Source organism: Dromaius novaehollandiae, chromosome 5 (assembly GCF_036370855.1).
Source record: "Dromaius novaehollandiae isolate bDroNov1 chromosome 5, bDroNov1.hap1, whole genome shotgun sequence".
NCBI lineage: Eukaryota > Metazoa > Chordata > Aves > Casuariiformes > Dromaiidae > Dromaius > Dromaius novaehollandiae.
Genome location: NC_088102.1, coordinates 70,300,156 through 70,312,452, shown reverse-complemented (window position 1 = coordinate 70,312,452; position 12,297 = coordinate 70,300,156). Strand labels below are relative to the sequence as shown.

The 12,297-nt window shown below is 67.9% G+C and overlaps 1 protein-coding gene across 1 annotated transcript in view; it reads left to right on the top strand.

Moving 5' to 3' along the window:
- Positions 1-7,059: 7,059 nt before the first annotated feature.
- B4GALNT4 (beta-1,4-N-acetyl-galactosaminyltransferase 4) overlaps positions 7,060-12,297 on the top strand; it is a 29,585-nt gene continuing 24,347 nt past the window's right edge. The window contains exon 1 of the mRNA XM_064513251.1: positions 7,060-7,379. Coding sequence (XP_064369321.1) covers positions 7,229-7,379 — 151 coding nt within the window. The 5' untranslated portion in view covers positions 7,060-7,228. The remainder of the gene's footprint in view (positions 7,380-12,297) is intronic.

The window sequence follows — 12,297 nt, the reverse complement described above, 5'->3', positions numbered from 1 at the left end:
CTCAGCTCCGTGTGGGGCTCGATTCTGGGGGGGGCTCAGCTCCGTGTGGGGCTCGGTTCCGGGGGGGGGGGGCTCTGCTCAGTGTGGGGTCCATGTGGGGCTTGGCTCCGGGGGGGGGGGGGCGGTTCGGCTCTGCATGGGGCTCCCTGTGGGGCTGCGCTCGCCATGGAGCTCAGTGTGGGGCTCGGCTCCCAGTGGGGCTTCCTGTGGGGCTCTGCTCCCTGTGGGGCTCGGTCTGGGGCTCCACTCACCATGGAGCTCAGTGTGGGGCTCTGCTCCCGGTGGGGCTCACCATGGGGCTCTGCTCCCTGTGGGGCTCTGCTCTCTGTGGGGCTCGGTGTGGGGCTCCGCTCGCCATGGAGCTCAGTGTGGGGCTCTGCTCCCTGTGGGGCTCACCATGGGGCTCTGCTCCCTGTGGGTCTCCCTGTGCGGCTCTGCTCCCTGTGGGGCTCGGTGTGGGGCTCAGCTCCATGTGGGGCTCGATTCTGGGGGGGGCTTGGCTCCGTGTGGGGCTCGGTTATGGGGGGGCTCTGCTCAGTGTGGGGTCCATGTGGGGCTTGGCTCCGGGGGGGGGGGGGGCGGTTCGGCTCTGCATGGGGCTCCCTGTGGGGCTGCGCTCGCCATGGAGCTCGATGTGGGGCTCCGCTCCGTGTGGGGCTCCCTGTGCAGCTCTGCTCCCGGTGGGGCTCAGTGTGGGGCTCTGCTTCCGGTGGGGCTTCCTGTGTGGGGCTCTGCTCCGTGTGGGGCTCGGTGTGGGGCTCCACTCACCATGGAGCTCAGTGTGGGGCTCTGCTCCCTGTGGGGCTCACCATGGGGCTCTGCTCCCTGTGGGGCTCGGCTCCGTGTGGGGCTCGATTCTGGGGGGGGGGTCGGCTCCGTGTGGGGCTCGGTTCCGGGGGGCTCTGCTCGGTGTGGGGCTCAGCTATGGGGGGGCTCTGCTCAGTGTGGGGTCCATGTGGGGCTTGGCTCCGGCGGGGGGGGGGCGGTTCAGCTCTGCATGGGGCTCCCTGTGGGTCTCCACTCACCATGGAGCTCAGTGTGGGGATCTGCTCCCGGTGGGGCTTCATGTGGGGCTCTGCTCTGTGTGGGACTCAGTGTGGGGCTCTGCTCACCATGGGGCTCAGTGTGGGGCTCTCCTCCGCGTGGGGCTCCCTGTGGGGCTCCACTCACCATGGAGCTCGGTGTAGGGCTCTGCTCCCTGTGGGGCTCCGCTCGCCATGGGGCTCTCCTCCATGTGGGGCTCAGTGTGGGGCTCTGCTCACCATGGAGCTCATGTGGGGCTCCACTCCATGTGGGGCTCGGTGTGGGGCTCTGCTGACCATGGAGCTCCACTCTGTGTGGGGCTCAGTGTGGGGCTCTGCTCCATGTGGGGTTCCGCTCCATGTGGGGCTCCCCATGGGGTTCCCTGTGGGGCTCTGCTCACCATGGGGCTCAGTGTGGGGCTCTGCTCTGCGTGGGGCTCTGCTCACCATGGAGCTCCCTGTGGGGCTCTGCTCGCCATGGGGCTCAGTGTGGGGCTCCACTCCATGTGGGTTTCACTGTGGGGCTCTGCTCACCGTGGGGTCTGCTCACCATGGGGCTCCGCTCACCATGGAGCTCAGTGTGGGGCTCTGCTCCGTGTGGGGCTCAGTGTGGGGCTCTGCTCTGCGTGGGGCTCCCTGTGGGGCTCCGCTCGCCATGGGGCTCTCCTCCGTGTGGGGCTCAGTGTGGGGCTCTGCTCACCATGGGGCTCCGCTCACCATGGAGCTCAGTGTGGGGCTCTGCTCCGTGTGGGGCTCAGTGTGGGGCTCCGCTCGCCATGGGGCTTTGCTCCATGTGGGGCTCAGTGTGGGGCTCTCCTCCGCGTGGGGCTCCCTGTGGGGCTTCACTCGCCATGGAGCTCAGTGTAGGGCTCTGCTCCCTGGGGGGCTCAGTGTGGGGCTCTGCTTGCTGTGGGGCTCTGCTCACCATGGAGCTCAGGGTGGGGCTCTGCTCCCTGTGGGGCTCAGTGTGGGGCTCTGCTCACCATGGGGCTCTGCTCACCATGGAGCTCCCTGTGGGGCTCTGCTCTGCGTGGGGCTCAGGGTGGGGCTCTGCTCCGCATGGGGCTTGCTGTGGGGCTCCGCTTGCTGTGGGGCTCTGCTCTGTGTGGGGCTCCGCTCACCATGGGGCTCCGCTCCGTGTGGGGCTCCGCTCGGCATAGGGCTGCGCTCGGCGTGGGGCCCTCCTTGGTGAGGGGCTCAGCTCCGTGTGGGGCTCGGCGTGGGGCACCCCCGGCGTGGGGCTGGGCGGCCGGAGCCGTCCCAGCCGGTTGCCCGCTCGCCCCACTTCCCGCAGCCTCCGGCCGGGCGCCGTGGGCCCCACGGCTGGCGCCGCGCTCGCGGGGGCCGGGCCGGGCGCGCCGCGGTTTCGTTTCTGGGGCTCGGCGTCGCTCCGGGAAGCCGCCGGCCCGGCCTCCCCTCCCTCCCCTCCCGCGGCCCGCCGGGGCGCCGGGGGTTCCGGTGCCGTCACCTCGCCCAACAGCGTCCTTGTCGCGGGGAGGGAGGCCAGGCGGGTGGTTTCGGGCCGGTTCAGCGTCCCCGGGGACGGCGGCCCGGCCGCGCGTCCCCGAAGCTGCACAACGCCGTGCAAAGCCTGACATTTGCTCTCCGGCCAAAGGCGCGCGGCGGGCTGGCGAAAGAGCCAACCCCCCGCCCCAAAAAACTTCGCTCACTCCCCCCCCGGTTTCGGGAAAGGTGCAAGACGTGAGGAGCAGCTTCCTCGCCAGGCCGAGGTTGCCTCGCCGGGGTTCCCAGCCCGAGGGATCCCGGGGATGAGGAGGGGACACGCGGGAGCTGCGGCGGTGCCGGCTCCGGAGCGGGGCACGCGCGGGTTAACGCGCCGCCCGGTAAAACACGAAAACATCGCGCTAATGACAACCAGGCCTTGTTGGAAGAGGCCCCCCAGCGCCTTTCCCGGCAGCGGGACTCGCCTTTCGGGGTCGAGCCCTGGGCAGGGAATCTTTGCTAGAAGGCAAGATGGAGAGGTTCCCAGTTTCGGCCTGCTCCCGGCGGAGCGCGGCTTGGGATGCGTGCGCTCCCCGCGACGCCAGCGCTTCCTAAGGACGCTTCGCCTTTCCAGCTGCGCTGCTTTCTCGTGTCTCGGCATTTGCAGCGATGGGGCTTAGTTACGAGCGAATTAACCTCCTACTTTCCAAACCCCGAAGGAAGCTGCGCGCGGGCGAGGCTGGAAACGCAAACCGGAGCAATGGTGCCCTCTAGTTTTCCCAGCCGCGACTGTTTTCTCCAACCGCTACGGTTTCTCCGGTGCTTTCGAGGCGCTCGGGAGCACCGCCAGCCCCGCTGTCCCCGCGTCTTTCGGACGTCTCGAAGCCTCTTTCCGTCACCGAGCTCTGGTGGGCCCGGTCCTCTCCCCGGAGCGCACCCAAACCAGCCCTGACAAACGGCACGCTAAACGCGACGCACTCGATAACGCTTCTCGCACCGTTTGCTTTTATCGGGCTTTATTTGCTTTTTATACGTTTTATACGTTTACGCCGTTTTAATTGTTGCAGCTGATTGTTATGGCGGTTTAACTGGCAGCGCTTGCACGCGGAGGGCCAGCCGCGCTTCCAGCGTGGAGTTACTTATTGCCGTGTTATTATTTTCGCTAATTATTGTCGGATTCGTGCAGGCCGAACTACCCTCTCCCCCTGCCCTGCAGCCCGGCTAACTGATGCAGCCGGGAAGCAAAGCCGCGTCGCGTGCTGGGCGTCCGCCGAGCGCTCCCCGGTGCGTTCTGCTCCCCGGTTGCCGCGTACGGGTGTTTTTATTCTTTAAGCTCCCTCCTGCAGCTGGGGGACGGCAGCGCTTGGGTCAGGCCTTGGCCCCGAAGAGCTGGGAGATGCTTCCAGTAGATGGCACTGGTGCCGAGCGCAGACGGGGACCGGGATGGGGAGCGGGACTGGACCGTGTCCCGCCGGCCGGGGACCCGTGCTGCGGTTTGGGGAGCCGGGGCTGGAGCAGGGTCCCCGCGGCGCTCAGCACCGCGCCAAGAGGCCGACGCGCCGCCAGGGCCTGCGCGAGCTGTGCGGTCCGGGACGGGCTGGGGGTCGCGGGGAGGCTCCCCGCTCCGCTGCCCCCGGGGCCGGGAGCTTCCCGGGAGAAACGGGCCCGCGGCTCCGCGGCACCGGCGCCTTCGGGACTGGGACCCCCCCGGCCTGACCGCTGTGTGCTCTCCTCCGCCTGTGCCCAGCCCCGCGGGATCCCCAGGCCCAGTGCGGGGATACGAGGATCCCCGCGCCCGGCCCCGAGGGATCCCTGCACCCGGGAGGAGATACAAGGGTCCCCGCACCCAGTGGGGGGGCACAGGGATCCCAGCCCCACGGGACCCCTGCACACGGGGGGATATGAGATTCCCGCACCCAACTCCACGGGTTCCCCAAATCCAGTGTGGGGATACAAGGATCTCCACACCCAGCCCTGCAAGATCCCTGCACACAGGGGAGATATGAGATCCCCACACCCAGCCCTGCAGGATCCCCAAATCCAGTGTGGGGATAAAAGGATCCCCACACCCAGCCCTGCAAGATCCCTGCACACAGGGGGGATATGAGATCCCCACACCCAGCCCCATGGGATCCCCAAATCCAGTGTGGGGATACAAGGATCTCTACACCCAGCCCTGCAAGATCCCTGCACACAGGGGGGATACGAGGATCCCCACACTCAGCCCCGTGGGATCCCCAAATCCAGTGTGGGGATACAAGGATCCCTGCAGCCAGCCCTGTGGGATCCCTGCACCTGGGGGGATATAAGGATCTCCACACCGAGCCCTGCAGGATCCCCAAATCCAGTGGGGGAGATACAAGGATCCCCACACCCAGTGGGGGGGCACAGGGATCCCCGCACCCAGCCCTGCAGTATCCCTGCACACGGGGGGGATATGAGATCCCTGCACCCAGCCCCACGGGATCCCCAAATCCAGTGTGGGGATATGAGGATCCCCACACCTGGCTCTGTGGGATCCCTGCCCCTGGGGGGGGGGAATATAAGGATCCCCACAGCCAGCCCTGCAGGATCCCCAAATCCAGTGCGGGGATACAAGGATCCCCACACCCAGTGGCGGGGCACAGGGATCTCCACACTGAGCCCCGCAGGATCCCTGTACCTGGGGGGGATATGAGATCCCCACACCCAGCCCTGTGGGATCCCCAGATCCAGTGTGAGGATACAAGGATCCGTGCACCTGGCCCTGTGGGATCCCTGTACCTGGGGGGATATAAGGATCCCCACACCGAGCCCTGCGGGATCCCCAAATCCAGTGTGAGGATACAAGGATCCCTGCACCTGGCCCTGCAGGATCCCCAAATCCAGTGTGGGGATACAAGGATCCCTACAGCCAGCCCTGCGGGATCTCTGTATCTGAGGGGGATACAAGGATCCCCACAGCCAGCCCTGCGGGATCCCCAAATCCAGTGGGGGGGATACAAGGATCCCCGCACCCAGTGGGGGGGCACAGGGATCCCTGCACCCAGCCCCACAGGATCCCCAAATCCAGTGTGGGGATGCAAGGATCCCCACAGCCAGCCCTGCAGGATCCTGCACATGGGGGGGGGGATATGAGATCCCCACACCCAGCCCCGCGGGATCCCCAAATCCAGTGTGGGGATACAAGGATCCCTGCACCTGGCCCTGTGGGATGCTTGTACCTGGGGGGGATACCATGATCCCCACACCCAGTGGGGGGGGCACAGGGATCCCTCCACGTGGGGGGAGGATACAAGGATCCCCACACCCAGCCCTGCAGGATCCCCAAATCCGGTGCAGGGATACAAGGATCCCCACACCCAGCCCTGCGAGATCCCTGTACCTGGGGGGGGGGGGATACAAGGATCCCCACACCCAGCCCCGCAGGATCCCTGCACATGGGGGGGATATGAGATCCTCACAGGATCCCTGCACATGGGGGGGATATGAGTTCCCCACACCCAGCTCCACAGGATCCCCATATCCAGTGGGGGGGATACAAGAATCCCTGCACACAGGGGGGATACAAGGATCCCCACACTCAGCCCCGTGGGATCCCCAAATCCAATGTGAGGATACAAGGATCCATGCACCCAGCCCCGTGGGATCCCCATACCTGGGGGGATATAAGGATCCCCACACCGAGCCCTGCGGGATCCCCAAATCCAGTGTGGGGATACAAGGATCCCCACAGCTGGCCCTGTGGGATCTCTGCACCCGGGGGGGAAATGGGGATCCCCGCACCTGGCCGCACCGGATCCTCAAATCCAGTAGGGGGGATACAGGGATCCCCGCGCCCGGCCCTGCGGGATCCCCGGATCCAGCCGGGGGTTCCCGGCACCCAAACTGGCAGGATCCCCGCGTCGCTGAGGGGAGATCCCGGCCCCTAGTGAGGCCGGATCCTCACACCCAGCCCGACGGGATCCCCGCACCCACAGAGGAGGGATGCTGGCCCGGTGGATCCCCCCCCCCCCCCGGGCAGATCCCCCCCCGGGCAGATCCCCCCCTCCCTCCCCCCTCGGAACCCGGCCGGGCCCCGCAGCCCCCAACGGCTCGGAGCCGCGCGGGAACGTACCATCCCCGCCGCGGGGGGGGGGGGGGACGCTGCGGGGGGCGTCCCCGCCGCGGCCCGCGCTGCCCGCCCCGCCGCCTTCCCGCCCCGCCTTCCCGCCCTCTCCCGGTGGGCCCCACCGCTCCCCGCCCTCCCCCCGCGCCGGGAGGCGGCCGCCCCCTTCTCCCCCTCCCTCCTCACCCCCCCTCCCCGCGCCCCGCTTGGCCTCGCCCGCGGCGCGCGCCGGGGGATGCCGGCCCGTTGGCGTGGAGACGCGCGCGGCGGGGCCCCCGCGGGCCCCGCCCCTGCGCGGCGCGGATTGGCGGCGGCGCGGCGGCGGCGGGCTCCCATTGGCCGGGCCGCGCCGTCGCTCCGCCGCGGCGGCGGCGGCGCCGCCGACGGTGGGGCCGGGTCGCAGCGCCGCCGGGGCGGGCCGCGCACGCCGGGCGCCCGCCAGCCGCCGCCGCCGCCGCCGCCGGGGGGGTGGGGTGGGGGGGGGGCGGCGCGGGCCGAGCGGCGGCGCCGCCCTGCGCGCGGCCGCTCATTCATTGCGCGGGCGCCGGCGCGGCGGCGATGCACCGGGCGGCGGGGAGCCGCCGCGCCGCGCCGTGCCGCCGCCCCGGGGCCGCGGCGGCGGCGGCCGGCGGCCGGTAGCGGCGGGGCCCCCATGGGGCGCGGCTAGGCCGGCGGGATGCCGCGGCTCCCGGTGAAGAAGATCCGCAAGCAGCTGAAGCTGCTGCTGCTGCTGGCGCTGCTCACCTCGGCCGCCTGGTTCACCTACCTCCACATCAGCCTGGCGCGCCAGGGCCGCGCGCTGCGCCTGCCCTTCGCCAACGCCAGAGGTAACGGCCGCCGCGCAGGCCGCGGCCGCGCTCCGGGGGCGCCGAGCGGCGGGTTTGGCTCCCCCCCACCCCGGTCCCCCTCGGCGGAGCTGCCCCCCAGGCACCGACCCCGCCCTGGCCCGGGGTGTGAAACCAGGGGGGCGACCCCCCCCCCCCCCCCAAATCCTCCCTTCTCTCACGCCCGGTTTGCGCTGGGCAGAGCGATTCGGGGGGTCAGGGCACCGCTAATCCGGAGAGGCGGGTGCCAGCGCGCCCCTAACGCGGAGCGTGGCCGGGCGATCCCAGCCGCGGGAGGTTGGACGCTTGTTTTCCCCCAGCTTCGCTCTCCTGGACCGCGGTGGGCCGCCGGGGCGACTGAAACGGCGCAAAACCCGCTGCCAGCTTGGAGACGTCGGCTGAGACTCGAGCCGTGGCGTTGCCGGCTTGGCCGGGAAGGGCAGCGGCTTGCGCAGGCAGCTCTTCTCCCATCTGGTTTGGGGAATTTGAGTCTTAAATGAGCAAGGAACGGGACTTTCTGCTTATACGCGTGAGAAATAGCTTTTCTTAGCGGGTCGGAACGGTACTTCAGGCCGGTAAAGCCTCCCAGTTGGTAAAGCCAAAGTTCTGGGCAGCAGCATGATCCTGCAGATATTCTGGTGCCGTAAAATCAAAATCGGGATAATGGCAATGCGAAAAGCAGGAAATGAAACTCCTTGTGCGTCGCCTCAAAAGGGCAGTTACGGGGAGCTGGGCTCGTTGGGTCGGTTTCTCTTCCCTCTTTTTTCCCCCTCCGCTGCAGGATCATGCTTGTTAGGAAACCCTCAAGTTACAGAAGTCTGACCGCAAGAGGCTACTCGAAGTGACTGTGATAAATCTGGCTCCAAAGAGAGAGCCCGGTTCTCCTTTCCGACCCGGCAGCCTCGGGCAGGGCGGCGGATGCTGTGGGATCGCGGGCCCCGCAGCCAGGTGCCTGCGGGCTGCAAAAACGCTCGCGGTGCTTTAGCCCGACCGTCCGCCCCGCCGCGTTTTGGGGTCTGGAGGCGGGAGCTCGAGGGCTTCATCGGCGGCCCTGGCCGCGCGGCGAAACGTGGCGCGCTCCGGGGAAGGAGCTCGGGCCGATCGCGCTGGCGAAAGCACCCGCTGGAGGGAAAGCGGGTTCGCCGGGCGCCTTTCCCGGCGCTGGACCCGTGCGCGTTCCCGCCCTCCCCCGGCTCCTCCGTACGTGCCCTGCATCCCATCCCGCCCGCGACCGTGCTGCGGGGCGGGGGGGGGGGGGGGGCTGTTTGCTCGGCGCTCGCCGGAGCAGCGAGGAAACGCGCTGCCGTGCTCTGGCTCGCGGCGGCAAACCCTGCAGATGCAATGCAGCTAAAGAGCCCCGGGAGAAGCGGAGCTCTGACTCCCGCCCTGCTGCCCGTCCTCCTTTGTGCGCTCCCGCGACGGCGGGATGGATGCGAACCCAGCGAGGTGGCTCCTTGCGCCGAGGCCGTCCCGGCGGTGCCCGCGAGCGGGGCAGCGGCTCGGCGAGGCCGGGCTGCGTGAGCCCTTCGGGTCCTGCCGAGCCTTTCGGGAGCGTTGGGAAGGAGGGATCGGGAGAGGGCAGGTGACGCTGGCCTGGTGCCACGCCGGGGAAGGACTCCCTTCCCGAGGCCACGTCCTGGGAGGCAAGCCCTGCTCTTCTCCACCTCCCGGCTTTTGCGGGAGACTCCGGCAAGGCAACGCGCGCCGGGTCCAGCTGCTCGGCACAGCCGACACCTGATCTTCCTGGGAGCTTAGCGGGTGTCCCTGGGCTGGGACAAGCGAACGGGGCGAGCAGGGCACGGTGACCTCCCCGGGGCGGGGGGGACACGCTTTGCACCTCGCGGGCATCCGCCCCTGCAAGCGCAGGTGTGACCCGCTGGCAGCCGCCCCGGGCAGCGAAGAGGAAGAGCCCCGGACCAACCTCCTTTTAATTTAATATTCAATAGTCTGGGAGAAGTGGTCTGGAGGGGAATGGGGACACTGGGCAAAGCCTCGCGGCTTCCTGCATCCGTGGGGCCGCTCGGTGCAGGGACCTGGCCGGGAACCACGCTGGCATTATGTTCCTGATAAAACACCCCCTGTTTCTTATCTTCTACAAGTAGATAATTACCCTTCTCTGCCTAATTTAACACACGGATTCCTCATCTGAAATAATGAGGCCATTACGGTGTTCTCCCGGCTGGAAACCGCTCTGAGTCAATGGGGTGGAAATGCTTGTGTGCCAGGTGGAGGGGGGAAAAAAAAGAGCGGAAAAATTACAGTAAAGATATAAAATGGCTCTTAACAGGGGGCACTTGGCTGGTCCTTCTCCCCCCGGCAGCCATCTCGCTGAAGGAGGTGATTTAGTGCGGTGGGGATGTTGCCGGTGCCAAATGAGTGACGGGTTTGTAAGTCAAGTGCTGCAAACCAGGTGTCGGGAGGGTTTTGCGGGGTGTTCGAGGGTGTTTGGCCTCTCCAAGGCCAAAGCAGCGTCATTTGGGGAGGAAAATGGCACTTTTTGACGTCGGCATCGTTGTGAGCCTTCCCTTGAAGAAGGGCTGCCGGTGCCCCGGGGCAGAGGGGGGTTCAGGGTGCAGAGGGCTCCCGAAAACGCTGCGAGCCGTAGCTCGGTCTGTCCCCCACGGCCACGTCCCTGTCTCGCTCTCCGGGGCCTGCAGCCAGCTATCCGGCAGGGAAGAGCTCGTAGGATTCCCGTTTTCTGTGCTGCTCCCCGGCTGCAGGTTGTCCGATGTGCTTTTATTTTAACGGGAAGGCTGCAATTCCGCGAAACTCGGTGGTTTCATCCCTTTCTCCGCACACGCCAGGAGCGGGAAGGGAACAGGATTAGGAAGAGCCCTTTGGAAAGGTTCGGTTGGAAAGGGTGGCGGGAGAGCTGCTCTCGGAGCACGGAGAGCCCGGCCTCGGGGGCAGGCCTCTCCGGGACCGCTCATTCCCGCTCCGGGCTGTGACCTGGTTTGCCTCGCCCGGCTTGGCGGGACTCGCGGCCTCGCTCTTAGGTGCTCCCCTCTCCTGAATCGGCTCTTTGTAGCTGTCCTGGCCCGCCAAGAGCTCCCTGGAAGGAAAATGGGAGACGGGCACAGCTGCCGGGCCCGGGGCCGGCCCCGTCTCCCGTCCAGCGCGCTGCCCGCCTTCCCCACGGATGCGGAGGGCTCCCGCCGCGGCGGCACGGCCAGCAAAAGGCTCTTCTTGCCCAGCGGGGAGGAAATCGGAGCCCTGCGTAGCGGCGCGGAGGGGATGGTGCTGCGATACGTGGTGTCCTGCCCTGCTTTCCGAAGTACCGCATCTGTTCTGCTGCCGGGAACAGCAGGATGCTTGTACTGGAGCGTGCAAACCCTCGGCAAGCGCCGAAAGCCGCCCTCCCCCGGGGAGGAGAACGTAACGTGCCCCTCGCCCGTATCACGGCCACGTGCGTTAAGGCCGTGCCTGCCCGCGGGGGAAGGAGGGAGGGCGGCTGTCGCCTGCTTTGCAGCAGGGGCTGGGGACGAGCGCTGAGCTGATTAGAGGCCTGGCTGCGGGGACCGGGGGGGGAACCGGCTTCCTGCCCTGCCAGGCGCTGTCGGTATTTGCCTTGCTCCGGCTCCCGGGGCGTTTGCCGGCAGGGAGAGAGCGGGAAGCGGAGCTTCCTACCTGCCTCGGCTGGCAGAGGGATGCCGGGGCGGCCGAAGGCTGGCTATAGGGTGGCATCCGCGTCTCCGCAGTCCCTCCGGGGTTCAGGCCTCGGAGCAGGGTTATCCTTGGATGCATCCAGGCTTTTTGCCTCCGATTTTCCCTGAGCGTAGCAGGGGGCTGAGGGACACCGGGAGGAGAGCCCGTCTCGCCCGGGGTGCCAGCTGCGAGGCGGCAGTCACGGCCCTCTCTGTGCCGCCCGGCCCGCCTTCGCCAGCCGCCAGCTCCGGCGTCAAAGAGCCGATTCAGCCGCGCGGAGCAGGTGGGTGAAGGGGAAGGGCCGGGCGAGCCGGTCCCCGCAGCCGGCAGCGGCAGAGGACGCGCGTGTCCCTGCGCGCCGGTGGCCCGCGGACCTGGCTGGCCCGGGAGATGCCTCCGGGTTATCCGTAAGGGAGTCCCGGCGGGTGATGTGCGCGTGTCGGCAGCTGGCTTTGGAGCCAGGCGGTCCAGCGTTCGGCTTCCCCGCGGCCGTGCGGTGACGGCCACGAGGGCCGGGACGGGCAGGGGGAGAGGGGGAAGTGGCAGGCATGACGTTTTTCATTAAAAAAATTACTTTGCTTAGAAAGCACAGGCGCTATACATCTGGAAACGCTCGGGGAGGGGGAAATGCTTTGCAGAATGCGCGCCGCCGGCCTTTTCCACGCGCCAAGAGCTTTTGGCGTGGCGGTTTGGGGAGCCCGCCTTCGCGGCGCTCCCCTCCGGCTCCTTCCCTCCGCCGCGGCCGGGTCTCTCCGGAGCCGCTCCCTGCGGAGCAGCCGTCTCGGAGGCGGCGGCGGCTCATCCGCGCTGCGCCCCGTCCCTCTTTGAGCGCTCGTTGCCTAGGCGATGGCAGGGCAGGAGGGATTTCGGGGGGGGGGGGGATGAGATTGATGGGAGCTGGCTGCTGACCGATGGATCCGGCACGCGGGCGATGGATGCGCAGCGGAGCCCGGCGCGGGAGGATTTCAGGGGGAGGCGGAGGCCGTCCGCGCTCGCAGGCTGAATGGAGACGGATGCTCCCTTGCTGTGCTGGTCTCCTTAAAGGCGTAGGGCTCAGCTGGGTCGGCCGCCACGTATATATTGGAAATAAAGGGGAACTTTAAAACGCACCAAGGCAATGGGAATGAGGGGAAAGAGGTCATAGGCACAGGCTGGAAATCTGGAAAACCTTAGAAATCTGAAAGCCTTAGCGCCAAGGGCCAAATCCTCGCTGCGGGAAGCGAGCATCGCCCTGCCGCAACCTGGTCCGTGGTCGGCCCAGCGCCGCTCCAGCGAG